The sequence below is a fragment of the Rana temporaria genome, chromosome 9 (assembly GCF_905171775.1).
Source record: "Rana temporaria chromosome 9, aRanTem1.1, whole genome shotgun sequence".
In the NCBI taxonomy this organism is placed as follows: domain Eukaryota; kingdom Metazoa; phylum Chordata; class Amphibia; order Anura; family Ranidae; genus Rana; species Rana temporaria.
The window spans coordinates 83,541,485-83,556,363 of NC_053497.1; the positions used below are offsets into that span (position 1 = coordinate 83,541,485).

Consider the following 14,879-nt stretch of genomic DNA (forward strand, 5'->3'; position numbering starts at 1 on the left):
GACTGTACAGCATGCAGAGCCTGTGTAATGACATTCCCAGGACGCACTGCTCTCACATACACCTGCCCATTGAGATGCATCAGAACAGAAGGTTGTATGTGGTCGTGTAGTGAGGATTGCATAATGCACCCGCATGGGCACTGACGTATATGCTGAATGCACACTATCTGCGCGTGGATCATACGCAGGACCGTTTGAAGGAATTTGGGGGCCCCAAGCAAGAAGCGGGGGACGGGGTGTTGCTGAGCTTCAAGTTGGTTTGGTGGGGGGCGGATGCAGCTGCTGCCGGACACCGAGAAGTACTTCACCTCTTCGGTCATTGCAAGTTGATAAGCAAAGGGGGGGTGGGGGTTCGGGGGGTTGTCACTGTGCAAGCATTAACCGGGAAGTTCTGATAAGCGGGGGGGGGGGGGGGATGCGCTGCCGCCGTCGACCGGGTAGTACTACTTATGATAAGCGTCGGGGAGTACTTCTAACTGTCACCCCCCCTTACTCCCCCTCTCCCTACCACATAGCAAGAGATTCAGTTTGCTGTTCCTGGCCGGACTGAATAGAAGTGAGCACTGAGTGTGTGCATTTCCTGTCAGTCTGGCCGGGAACAGAAAACTGAATCTCCTGTCCGGTTACGGTACCTGGCCGGACTGCAGGAGGAACTAGGAAGATGAGCTCGGCCATGCTACAGGCTGCAGCCCTGCTGGGGCCCCAGGCCAGCTCGGGGACCCAAGCAGATGCTTGTTTTGCCTGTCTTGTTCCGATGGGCCTGATCATATGTCCAGGGCTGATGTGGGGGGAGTTCATACAGATGTAGGGGGTCCGGGCCACGACCAGGGCGGGACTGATTATTAAGGCACTTGAGCACTGGCCACTAGAGTTTTCTTATACTTCTGTCCCGGCTAATCAGTGGTAAAACATCGGAGTCCAGTGGCAGAACAAGTTCTGAGCTCCAGCGCATCCCAGGACACCTACCCCACAAGGTGCTTGGGGTCCCACACGCGGTAATAGCCCCTCTGTGGCAGGCTGGCAGCCAACACAATCATCTCTCCCTGCCGACAGCCTGCATGGCTCACAGAAGAGAACTGTGCTCATGCACACAGGTAGGAGGGAGAGGGAGACGGCACTGCTAGAGCCATGCTGAGGTATGTGTATATTTTATGGATGGATACAGTAACCAGGAGGTGGGGGCAGGTAACGAGGATGAACACATGGAAGAGTGACAGAGTGTCCAATTCCTGCTAAGACTACATGTGTACACCACTGGCCAGTGGGCGGATCCTTTGGGGTGGCGAGTGGGTGGGCCCCTAGGGGAATATTGGTGGTCAGGCCCGGTGGAGGGGCTCAGGCCTAAAGCTGTGTAAGGGGCCACAAAATCTGACGGCTTCCCTGAATACATCAGTGTACATGCAGATGCTTTACACAGCCCTCATCACGCAATCGTGTACAACCACCTCTAATGAGGCTGTACGCAGTGGCAGTGAGTTCTGGGAACGTCATTGTGCTGGCTCTGTAGATGCAAAGTACAAATATGTTTTTGTAACCTGTCCCCTCTGTCGCAGCATTCGTTTGGTCTAGTGCACAGCGCATGGTAATGCGCTGGCTCTGCATGCCGTACGGTCATTTGCATGAAGCCTAAACTGTAGGTAGACCCAAATTCTTTTTTTTGGTATGTTTGGCAATGTGGTCCGGTCCCACTGTATACAGTTTTCCTAAGAAAATCATGTGTTTGTGAACTTATTTTTAATACCTATTTTCATATTGTAGGCAAATGTTTGCCAGTGTTTTATACACTTGCTTTCGGTCGTGTCAAAAAAAAGTACATAACATTTTTAGACAACATTACCATGCGTTGCGCAATAGACCAAACGAATGCTGCGACAGAGGGGACAAGTTACAAAAACATATTTGTACTTTGCATCTACAGTATAGTTTTATTACTAGGGTTGTCCCGATACCACTTTTTTAGGACCGAGTACAAGTACCGATACTTTTTTTCAAGTAGTCGCCGATACCGAATACCGATACTTTTTTTAAATGTGTCCCCAAATGCAGCCGTGTCCCCCACATATGCAGCCATGTCCCTCTAGCCATGTCCCTCACATATGCAGCCATGTCCCTCACATATGCAGCCATGTCCCTCACATATGCAGCCATGTCCCCCACATATGCAGCCATACATATGCAGCCATGTCCCTCACATATGCAGCCATGTCCCTCTAGCCATGTCCCTCACATATGCAGCCATGTCCCTCTAGCCATGTCCCTCACATATGCAGCCATGTCCCTCTAGCCATGTCCCTCACATATGCAGCCATGTCCCTCTAGCCATGTCCCCCCCATATGCAGCCATGTCCCCCACATATGCAGCCATGTCCCTCTAGCCATGTCCCTCACATATGCAGCCATGTCCCTCTAGCCATGTCCCTCACATATGCAGCAATGTCCCTCTAGCCATGTCCCTCACATATGCAGCAATGTCCCTCTAGCCATGTCCCTCACATATGCAGCAATGTCCCTCTAGCCATGTCCCTCACATATGCAGCAATGTCCCTCTAGCCATGTCCCTCACATATGCAGCAATGTCCCTCTAGCCATGTCCCTCACATATGCAGCCATGTCCCTCACATATGCAGCAATGTCCCTCTAGCCATGTCCCTCACATATGCAGCAATGTCCCTCTAGCCATGTCCCTCACATATGCAGCCATGTCCCTCACATATGCAGCAATGTCCCTCTAGCCATGTCCCTCACATATGCAGCAATGTCCCTCTAGCCATGTCCCTCACATATGCAGCCATGTCCCTCACATATGCAGCAATGTCCCTCTAGCCATGTCCCTCACATATGCAGCAATGTCCCTCTAGCCATGTCCCTCGATGCGGCGGCGCGATGCAGCGGGGGGGGGGGAAGGGGGGGAAGTATTCTATTTAGGTATCGGGGGTATTTGCGCGAGTACGAGTACTCCCCCAAATACTCGGTATCGGTCCCGATACCGATACTGGTATCGGTATCTGGACAACCCTATTTATTACCTTAGCAAACTAAAAAGATTGCATGTTTCTGCTATTCACTTTTTTTGCATTGGAAATACATAATACATTTTAAGATTTTGGAATGAATATTTCTATAGCTGAAATTATGGAAAATGTTTAGGTCCATATAGGGCAAGCAACTGTACGATTTATAGTGATAGTAAAGCTGAACTCTGGTCACCTTGCAGCAAAACTAAATCCTCAATCAACATTCCCCATTTTAAATCCTTATTATTTAAAAAAGTCACTTATATAATCGCCGTCAATTTACACAGCCCTTTACATACACGTTGTACATTCACATGAGTTCCTACCCTCAAGGAGCTTACAATCGGAAAAGGTCCCCAATTCACATTCATATACTGGGGCCAATTTAGACAGAAGCCAATTAACCTACCAGCATGTCTTTGGAGTAAATCCTTATGCTGTTAGGCTTAGTAAATGGACAGAAAGTGCACCAAAGCTGCATAATATAATTGAAAGTGATAAAGTATTTTTTGTTGTTTAAAAACAACAAACCACAAATGTTATACTTGTCTGTTGCACAGAGCAGCAAACATCCTCCGCTACTCGGGTTCTTTGCCGGCGCTCCTGGCCCCTCCCCCATGCTGAGTGCCCCCAGAGCAAGCAACTCCATTCAGACATGGGGGCCGTGGCTCAACCCCATCCCCCCTCTCTCCCCTCATTGGTTCACGGACTTTGACAGCAATGGGAGCCAATGGCGCTTGCTGCTGTGTCTTCGTCAATCAGGAGGGAGAGTCCCGGACAGCCAAGGCTTTCGTGCAACACTGGACCAGAATGGGGTTGATGTAAAATTTAGGGGGCTGCAGCACACAGAGGGTTTTTTATATTACTGCATAGAAAGCATTAGGATATAAAAAAAACAATGCCTTTAGAACCATATGAAATCTATGGCTAAGTGCAGCAAACCCACAGGAAAGCTGTAGATACACTACATTACACCCACAGTTTGGGTAAACCACAGCACATCAGTGTGAAAGCAGCCCATACTATTATAAGAAGATCTCTTTCCTGCTGCTGGAACCACTCTGGAGACCGCTAGCCAGGATAAGAGAAATAAAGGATTGCCACTCTCCAATCCTCCGAACCTTCACAAAAATCTCCCGCCCTACTATGAACTCACAGGTGCTGGCTTTGCACAAGTTAGTAGAAGGAAAAAAATCTTGGACTTCCGCACACCGTTTAAAGGCATCTTTATTGTTGAAATAAATTAAAATCCAAGGCAATACAGTTCAAGTCATATGTGGAAAAAACAGGAACAGGTGACCAACGCGTTTCACATCATTTGATGCTTACTTATAGCCAAGTAAGCATCAAATGATGTGAAACGCATTAGCCACCTGTTCCTGTTTTTTGCACATATGACTTGAACTGTATTGCCTCAGATTTTAAATTTCTACAATAAAGACGGTTTTGAATGGTGTGCGGCAGTCCAGGATGTTTTTCCTTCTAGCCAGGAGAATAGGTGGAATGCAGCTGGTATCACTCTGCATGGGACAGGAGCCAACACTACAGAGGCGGCATAGCCTTATGCAGCTCTTGCTCTTTACTACAGCTCTAACTTTACAAGTAGTCCCTCTGCTTGCTGCCCCGCCATCGCAGGGCATCAGACTGATCTACCAGCTACCTGGCCACGATCAACTGGTAGATCGCAATCTACTGGTTGCTGACCTCCGCCCTAGAGTAAACAAGCATTATAGCCTTAATATATGGTAAAGTGGCTGCTAAATGTCATTAGTATATTCTCCTAGAAGGCAGCAGTGCATAGGAAACCATACAATGAGGAAATGTATCAACCATATGTCCCACACTTTGGCCAAAGCACGAGGACATGCAGTAAACCATTCTAGAACTAGGTAAGGCTGTAAATGAACTTGTTTTAATAATGTGAAGAACGTAAGATTAGTCATATCCTCTATCCAATTTCACTGCTCAGAGATTAGTGTGATATCCTCTGTCCAATTTCACTGCCGAAATCACTTTAATCCACCGATTTGTAAGTAGGTGCTTGGATTACAACCTCCTCAGCCATTGCATTGTCAGAAGGTAGTTATTTATTCTGAATTCCTTAAGAATGGTTGAAAAATAGCACTTTGAAGGCTGCGATCCAGTGTGCAATTAAAACACAAAAAAAAAAAAAAACGCAACCACCACCACACAGCACAAGGGACATTACATGCCTTCAGTGAAAGGTGTCCCTTGTACTCCTTTGTCCTTTCTGCTCTAATGCCATTCCCCCTGCAAATCTTCCAGTGCATGGGGGGAGGGCAGATAAATGAACCAAGGGGCTGTGATGGGCACTACGCCTGCCCTTTCCACCCAGGTGCCTTATTCATAGCAGCTGAACTACAATTGTGATCCTTGAAAGAAGGGTGGGTGAATGATTGAAAGATCGACCCCTTTATTCATGGGCCAGTTTCATTCATAAAGGCTGTTGTATGGCTGAATGGAGCAGCTGGGCAGAAAGAAAGTACATGGATGAGAACGCTTGATGAGTGCCTGTCACAACCAATTTGTGCTAATAACCCCTGCTGCACCACAAGATTGTGGGGGGGGCATCGGAGGAAAAAGATTTTGGCCAAAAAGGGGGACACAGTAGCACAAGGCACACATCTCATTGAAGGTAATGTCCCTTGTGCTGATTTGTTTTAGGTAAACAGCCTTAAAAGAAAATTCTCTAACAACAAATCTGCCAGCAGGTAGGGTCTTCTGGTAGAAGACAATTTCATTCTCTTCTGGACGGAGGATGCCTGTACCTGTAGAATGAATAAAGAGGGCACAATATGAGCCCACTTTCTTGGGACTGCGGCTCCCTCAGCCCTGCTAGGCAGGTAAGGGTTAAGGGTCTTAATGACAGCACCTGGCCGGCTAAGGAGCTCGGCAGGCCCGGTGGGATTAGCCAATAGGGTACGGTGGAAGCTGCTGGAAGAGCCTGGAGGCTATTTAAGGACCAGCAGTTTCCGGTGGTCTTCCTCTGGCCCTGTGGAAGCAAGCAGCGCGGACCCCACGGACTCCTGTTTGCAACGTCCTACCTGCCCAGATGGAAGACTTGTTGAAGCAGCTCATCGAGAAGGCGGGCGGAGCCGGAGGAGAAGCGTGGCTGCGTCAATGCCTATCGGCTGGGACGGAGAGGGAGGCGCGGCTCGGCGAGGAGGAAGAAGAAGGCGTGTCATGGGGCGGTGAGCTAAGTGTGATGGACAGCTCTGTGCTATCGCCTGCTCACGCCCCATCCCCTCGTTCAAGACGGAGTTCCCCGCCGGAGAGAGCGAGTGCCCCGCCAGTGGCTGAAGCTGGGATGTCAGCGCAGCAGTCGGAGGACGAGGCCGGGGGCGTGGCGACCAGGAGCTCGGGTGGAAGTAGGAAGAAGCGTGCGGCTTCACAGTCCCCCGCGAAGAAGGGGGGTCGCCGGGGTCAAGCAGAGAAGACTCCTCCAAAGGTCAGCAGAGGTAGACAGCCGGCGGCGCAGGCCCTCAGGCAGCAACAAGGTCCACCACAGGCAGGCGCTCAGCACCCAGGGGCGCCACAACAGGCACCTGGTTTACAAGGGAGACAGCAAGGCCCTGCAGCGCTGCTGGAGCAAGCGGCTCAGCAGCAGGGCATCCAGCCCCCAGCAGTGGGTGAGTTAAGCCAGCTATCTTTATTATCTGGGCTTGTGGGTTCATTGTCAGTACTTATCCAATCTTTGAATGCAAAAATACCTGTCAGTCAGAATGAAATCTTAACCCCTCACAACATATCAGGTAACCCTGCTGTTAACCCCATTGCTGCTCCTGTGTTTACTACTCAGTTAGCTACTGCTAGTGGTTCAGGCTCTGTTGAAAGTTGCAAGGAGACTCCTAAAGTCTGCGTACCAGAGAGGTTTATGAAGGAGGCATTGCCTTGTGAGGTGTCTCCTTTGGGTTACCATCTGAGCCTGGCTTTAAAAGAAAAGATCTGGAATGGAGATTATGTAGACTTGCTTTCATTACTACCTGCAAATAAGGAGGCTGTCAGCAAGCGGGAAGAAAGAGAGGATGAGAGGCGCAGGGCAATACCTAGGTCTTTCAACAACTGGCTCCAGGCCTTTTGCATATTTGCAGGTGTGCTTGGAGAGAAACACCCGGAGCAGTGCGGTGGGCTTTTCCAGCAGTTGGACCACGTGTTGGAGGCTTACAAAAATTTTGGCGGCATGGGTTGGTTCTTCTATGATGAGTCATACCGTCAAAAATTATCAATCCATCCGTCCCTTAGATGGGGTATGAAAGATGTAGGCCTGTGGTTGAATTTGATGGCCCCCATGAAGCCGCCAGCTCCTAGGCAGCCCCCAGGAGCTACTCCCGCAGCGGCTCTCAGAAAAGGCTGTTGTTTTGCCTTTAACGAGAGCCAATGCCGTTGGAACAGTGCTTGCAAGTATAGGCACGAATGCTCTATATGCGCTGGCGGGCATCCAGCGATAAAATGCTTTAAGAGAAATGCTGTGGCCGTTCCTTCGCAGGCGCAGCATATTTTTCCAAAAAGCCTGCACACCAGTGAGGCTGGAAAGTCTGCGCCCGTGGCTGGACAGGTACCCAGACAGGGAGAAGGCATGTTTACTTGAGGAAGGTTTTGATCAGGGTTTTCCGCTACCTGCTTTTTCAGGGGAAGGTTGCAGGCTAGCGGGTAATTTGAAGTCAGTCGAGCGTTTCCCTCAGGTGGTAAGGGACAAGCTGTGCAAAGAATTGAGAGAGGGAAGAATAGCGGGGCCTTTTGACCAACCCCCCTTTCGGAATTTTAGGGTCTCACCGTTAGGCGTAGTACCGAAGCGGGAACCCAACGAATATAGGATAATCCATCATTTGTCCTTTCCCAAAGGAGAATCGTTGAATGACGACATTGCGGATGAGGTATGTAGAGTATCTTACGCCACTTTAGAAGATGCGATTTTAAAAATAAAGTTGCATGGTTCGGGGGCGCTACTGGCGAAGGCGGACATAAAGGCTGCCTTCAGGTTATTGCCAGTCTCGCCAAGAGCTTTCGACTCTCTCGGTTTTTACTTTGAAGGGCAGTATTTTTTCGACAGATGCCTACCAATGGGGTGCTCGCTGTCATGCGCATATTTTGAGGCATTTGCAACTTTTCTTCACTGGGTTCTCAGTGTGCAGTCAGGAGTGGACAGCATAGTCCACTACCTGGACGATTTTTTGTTCATAGGACCGCCCGATTCCGTTTTATGCGCGGAGCTTTTGTTAAATTTTCAGTCGATGGCGCAAGATTTCGGTGTTCCGCTCGCGGAGGACAAAACGCGTCGGCCCGGTACGTCGCTCGATTTTTTGGGCATCGAATTGGACACCGTAAGCATGGAGTGCCGTCTGCCAATGGCGAAAGTACTAAAGTTGAAAGTTTTAATTGCGTCGGTTCTCCGGAAGAGAAAAGTTCTCCTGAAAGAGATGCAATCGTTGCTAGGCGTGCTGGCGTTTGCGTGCAGGATAATGCCGGTCGGCAGAGTTTTTTCTCGACGCTTGCATCTCTCCATTGCAGGAAAGAAATCGCCATTTGATCATATTAGGGTGACCACCCCTTTGAAAGAGGACCTTTCAGTGTGGGCAAGATTTTTGGAGTGCTACAATGGCAGGTCTTTCTTCCAAGCAGATTTTGTCGTCGCCAGCGATTTTCGTTTGTTTACAGATGCAGCGGGTTCGAAAGGTTTCGGTGCTATATGGAAAACACACTGGTGTTGCGCAGTTTGGCCAGAATCTTGGGTGATTTCGGGAGCGACCAAAAACGTGGTCCTTTTGGAATTATTTCCAATATTAGTGGCTTTGGAGATATGGGGAGCTGATTTTGCTAACAGGCGAATTTTAGTTGAGACAGACAACAAAGGGGTACTTTATGCTGTCAATTGCTTATCATCGAAGTCGTTGCCAGTTATAAGGATCCTAAGGCAAGTTGTTTTCAGGTGCCTCAAATTCAACATCTGGCTGAAGGCCAAGTATGTCCCAGGGGTGTTGAATAATCTGGCCGATTCTCTGTCTCGCCTGCAGGAGGAGCGTTTTCGGAGTCTTTTTCCGGAGGCGGATGTGCTCGGTTTTCCTTGCCCGGCCTACCTGTGGGAGATGATCTAGAGGAAGTATCGGCGGCAATTTCGAGGTCTCTGGCACCCAAAACATGGGCTTGTTACACTGCAGCCTGGAGCAGCTGGATAGCTTTTGCAGGCCAAGAGGGTCATGCGTTTAGTCAGCCTTCTGAGGGCGCGATCTTAGCTTTTTTGTCAAATTTAATGCGGCAACAGTTGTCCTGCAGTCACATTACTAAGGTGTTGGCCGGCATTTCCTTTCATTTCCGTTTATTAGGTTTGAAGCCGTGTTCTTATTATTTTACAGTAAAACAGGCCCTAAAGGGATACAGAAGATCTAATCCGGTGTCGGATGGGAGGAGACCAATCTCGCTGGAAATCCTAAAAGGGCTGTGTAAGGCTACAGAGGCGGTATGTTTTTCGAGATACGAGGCACTACTTTTCAAGACAGCTTTTGTGCTGGCCTTTTTTGGTGCTTTCCGTGTTTCGGAACTGATACCGGCCAGCAAGAAAGGTGGTTCTGGTCTACGGCCAGAACAGGTGTTGGTGGAACAAGTTGGCGTGCGTATATGGCTGCAGCACTCCAAGACGGACCAGGTTGGTAAAGGTAGATGGGTAAATTTAAAAATGCAGAATGAGTTATCTATTTGCCCTGTAGCAGTGGTGAAACATTTCCTAAGTTTCAGACCGCCCGGGGGGGAGTATTTTTTGGCCCATGTTGATTCTCTTCCCCTTACTAAATATCAATTTGACTCAATACTTAAGAGGTGTCTGGCTAATTTGGGTTTGGAAGATTTCAAATTTTCATCCCACTCTTTTAGGATCGGGGCAGCCTCAGAGGCCGCACGGTCCGGCGTCCCGGAAGATGATATTAAAGCGTTAGGTGGGTGGAGATCAAAATGTTTTCAGTTATATGTTCGCCCTAATTTGTTCGTTTAATTTTAGGTACCCAGCTCACAGTGTGGATTCTGGGGCACTCCTTTGTATATTGGGCTCAGAAAAGAGCGAATCAGCGTGTGTACTCGTCCAATTTGTCATTGCACCCGGACATTTTCAGTGTGTCATGGAGAGGTATAAAAGGTCTGCAATGGGCCCAATTGAATTTTCAACTATCTAAACTTTGTCAAATATGGCCACAGCCATCGGTATTGGTAATCCATTTGGGTGGAAATGACCTAGGTAAGGTCAAAACTTTAGATTTAATTTTTGCAATAAGAAATGATCTGCAGCGTTTCAGCTCAGCCTTCCCGGATACGATAGTGGTATTCTCTGAGATAGTCCCTCGGCTCGCATGGCTCTCCTCTGAGCAGAGGAGGGTCATGGAGAAAATGAGGAAGAGGGTTAACAGGGCGTTGGAGAAGTTCATGCCACAGCTAGGGGGCTTCTCCTATCGTCATGTGGATTTAGAGGGTGGCTACCCGGGTTTGTACAGGAGGGATGGGATCCATCTGTCGGAGGTTGGTTTGGACATTTTTAATTTAGGATTACAGAATATGATTGAGAAGGCCGCGACGCTTGGGGGGGGCCGGGCTTGAGGGCAAGCCCGCCTGGTGGGGACGTTATTTGTAAATAAAAGAAAATTGTTGGAGTACTGCTCGAGTTTTCAGAACTGAGCAGGTTTTTTCAGCTACATGGTATATGACGATTTATGTTTGAACGATTTATTTAAAGTTATGGAAATTTATTGGTAAATCAATAAAGGTGTCGCGGCCAAATATTTGCCACTTAAAGTTGTGTCAAGTGTACTAATTTTAGTTATATCCGGGTAGGTTTTGGGCGGGTGGGGCCTGCAGTTCCATGAATAAAGAGGGCACAATATGAGCCCACTTTCTTGGGACTGCGGCTCCCTCAGCCCTGCTAGGCAGGTAAGGGTTAAGGGTCTTAATGACAGCACCTGGCCGGCTAAGGAGCTCGGCAGGCCCGGTGGGATTAGCCAATAGGGTACGGTGGAAGCTGCTGGAAGAGCCTGGAGGCTATTTAAGGACCAGCAGTTTCCGGTGGTCTTCCTCTGGCCCTGTGGAAGCAAGCAGCGCGGACCCCCTCCCTCCCGCCCCAGTCGCGACTACTTTATGTGATGGGTCACCCTGGTATCCAGGGGGGACGTTATTTGTAAATAAAAGAAAATTGTTGGAGTACTGCTCGAGTTTTCAGAACTGAGCAGGTTTTTTCAGCTACATGGTATATGACGATTTATGTTTGAACGATTTATTTAAAGTTATGGAAATTTATTGGTAAATCAATAAAGGTGTCGCGGCCAAATATTTGCCACTTAAAGTTGTGTCAAGTGTACTAATTTTAGTTATATCCGGGTAGGTTTTGGGCGGGTGGGGCCTGCAGTTCCATATGGCAAATACTTGTACAGTTTAATTTCACTTTAATATCCATATCCAAATAGCCGTTTGCCAACTTTTACATGGACCTTGGCCTCACAACTTTCTATGTCACTAAGCCGGAACTAGTAAGTAGATCAGGAGTGTCAGAGAAAAGTCAGGAAATCTTTATCTGCATACTTAGATACAAGTCACTATCTCAAAGATTGAAATAAGTGTGAGACTTGCATGACAGCCAGGCAATCAGCATTTACAGAAGGAGGGGGTCCAGAAATGGCAGATTCTGCATTTCTTTGATGACCTACAGTAATTCCTTAAATCCAACAAGTAATTCCCATGATCAAAGCTGAACTCCAGACTGATCAAAAAAAAACACACACACACACATTTAGGGCTCGCCTAAGACATTGTGCTGCCTGGGTCCAAGAATGAACCCAGGCATACAAATTGAAAGTGTTTAGGTTTGACCTCATATTATATGGTGTTGGTAAATCTAAAAGGAAAAAGAAATCTAAAAGAAAACTGTATACTGTGTGTCCAGCTTTAGACTGTGTGAACACCCTCGCGCCCGGCAACTATGGAGTACATGTGTTTAGGGCAGCCTTTTTACAGGGCAGCGGAGCGGCCCAGAGGGCAGTTGTCACCCAGCACACCCTGGCCCAGTCTGCCCCTGGATGACACACAAACCCCCTTTTAAAGTGCCGCCTGGGTCCAATGGACCCTGCAGGACCCATGGTAGGGCCGACCCTGCAGGCCTGCACACATTTATACAGTTCTATATTCATTGATGCAGGGTTACATTGTTACCAATTTGACTTGGTAACACTGTAAAAGTGAATGGGTGGCCTCATGTCATATGCACATTTGTGTCTATTGGTACCAGCTCTTGAAAACCGACAAAAAAAAGCAAAAACCACCTCCAAGCCTCCTAAAACTAAAGAAAAAAAAGGGAGGGGCAACAATGGGACTTTTATTGTACCACATGGAGACAAAAAATCCACAGACATTTAAAAGGGCTCAACGTACGGCTTAATTATCCCTCATATAAAATAAGCCCTTAAACGCAATTAGAGTACCATCAACATTATACAACAATATTGTTGTATATAGTTTGCATGCTTTTACATATGAGATGGTCACCATTTCACAGCTAACTTAAGGTGTACTAATTCTACGTGAAGGTAGTGTTCATCTTCCACAAACAGAAACACGCAATGCAGGGACAGCTATGAAGACCCAGCCACATTGCTCTGACAGGCAACAGTCTGGAACCTTTTATTATATTGGGATTGTTATTGACACTCAGAAACTGGATATGTGGGTTGCCACTTGCCGTCTCTGGTAGCCCTGCCACTCATGACCACATTCTTTAACTTTACTGCTTTATCTGCTGGGATTAGCAATTATTGTATATTGCAACTATAACTGCTATATGTATTCTTACTTATGGCATCTTAATATCCTTTAAATATTTATTTTAGATCTGTGGAGTAATCCGGTGTGAAACTGTCTGTGGTCAGAAGCTTCCTATAATAAAGACTGTTCACCGCCGCTTTCTCTTTGTATATGTGACTGGTGGGATGAAAGAAAAATCCTGGATCGCTGCACTCCTCAAAAAACGATGTCTTTATTCAAAACATGAAATAACAACAAAAATTCAAATGGAAAAAACAGCCAAAATTCATGCAGTCAAACAAGAAGTGGACTAGGAAAAAAGAAGCTGACATGTTTCGCATCGTGTGATGCTTACTCGAGTTAGCATCACACGATGCAAAACATGTCAGCTCCTTTTTTCCTAGTCCACTTCTTGTTTGACTGCATGAATTTTGGCTGTTTTTTCCCATTTGAATTGTTGTTGTTTTTTCATGTTTTGAATAAAGACATTGTTTTTTGAGGAGTGCGGCGATCCAGGATTTTGCTTTCATCCCATGCTAATTGAGCACAGCCAGCACCCTCTTGGTTTGTTGGGACGGAAGCAACGGGGATTAATTGTTTTATAGAGCGGTATACTTTTCTTCACTATATGTGACTGGTCTTATCTCCCTCCCCCTGTTTCTCTGCCTATGTGCATTTACAAAGTAATATCTGGATTTATAATGGCATTTGGCACACAGTGTTTGTAGATTTTGTGGCTATTGAGATATATATTTAAATAAACATTTTTGTGCCTGTAATTCAGTTTTAAAAGCAGGCCATCTAGGTTGCATCTTATACAATACAGAACATTCTGTATACATATGCAAGGATAATTATGATCTACATTATCCCAAATAATAAGTCTTTTCTGGACCAGGATCTTACATGTAACGTATTGCAGCATAATACACTAATAATTATAAATGTCAGTTATTATTACCTTATCTCCTTGCTTAATGGTGCGGAGCTGAAGCTGACCAATGGCCTTCTTTGCTTCATCCTTCAACCGTGTCTGCAACACAAATGTGAGAATTTATTATATGGTTAAAAGTTTTACACAAAATTGTAAAAAATAAAAATAAAAAACTGCTACCCGAAAAGGCAATACTGTGCGCTTTAACCACTTAAATACTGTGCACTTTCACCGCCCTCCCTGCCCAGGCCAATTTTCAGCGCGGTCATACTTTGAATGACAATTCTGTGGTCATGTAATACTGTACCCATATGATTTTTTTTTCACACAAATAGAGATCTTTTGGTGGTATTGAACCCCCACTGGATTTTTTTTTTTTTTTTTTTTTAGCACAGAGGTTACCTTTTTTTCCCCTTTTAATGGAGAATCAAGTTGCTGACATCTACAAAAAGTTTTACAGGGCCGTTAAAAAGGAAACTATAGAGTGCACACAATTGCAATGGTTATCTGAAACAGTTTTTGGTGGAGCCTTCATAAATTTTACATGTATCCATTTCATATTTAAAAGTTTGTTTTGAAAACAAATCTGCACATTCTTTCACATAATGCGTAACATTTAGCATCCCTGCTAACTACTTATACCAATATATGCTATGAGACACCCAATTTAAAGCGGGGGTTCACCCTAAAAACAAATTTCTAACATTAGAGCCAGCATACTAAGGACATTTACTGTATGCAGGTCTTTTTTTTTTTTTCTCCTTGCATACCGTTATATTCTGATTTTGTCCAGGGCTTCCGGGTTCTAATGACTGCAGGACTGGGTTATTTCTATCCCTGCCTCAGGGTTCTGATGCCTGCGGGACTGGGTGTTCCTATGCTTGGATTACATGATTGGCGGCTTGTGAAACAGTTCCCCTGTCGCACAACGCGTGTCACCAGATTTCTGGAAATAGCCGAGCTGCAAGTCGGCACTATACGGCGCCTGCGCAGTCAGCTCTACACGGCGGGCGCAGGCGCCGTATAGTGCCGACTCGCAGCTCGGCTATTTCCAGAAATCTGGTGACGCGCGTTGTGTGTCAGGGGAACGGTTTCACAAGCCGTCAATCATGTAATCCAAGGATAGGAACGCCCAGTCCTGC

The 14,879-nt window shown here is 46.8% G+C and overlaps 1 protein-coding gene across 2 annotated transcripts in view; it reads right to left on the reverse strand.

Moving 5' to 3' along the window:
• Nucleotides 1-14,879, reverse strand: part of RNF128 (ring finger protein 128) — a 175,202-nt gene that overhangs the window by 10,955 nt on the left and 149,368 nt on the right. For both annotated transcript variants that reach the window (XM_040323821.1, XM_040323820.1), the window contains exon 3: nucleotides 13,765-13,836. In XM_040323821.1, coding sequence (XP_040179755.1) covers nucleotides 13,765-13,836 — 72 coding nt within the window. The remainder of the gene's footprint in view (nucleotides 1-13,764; nucleotides 13,837-14,879) is intronic.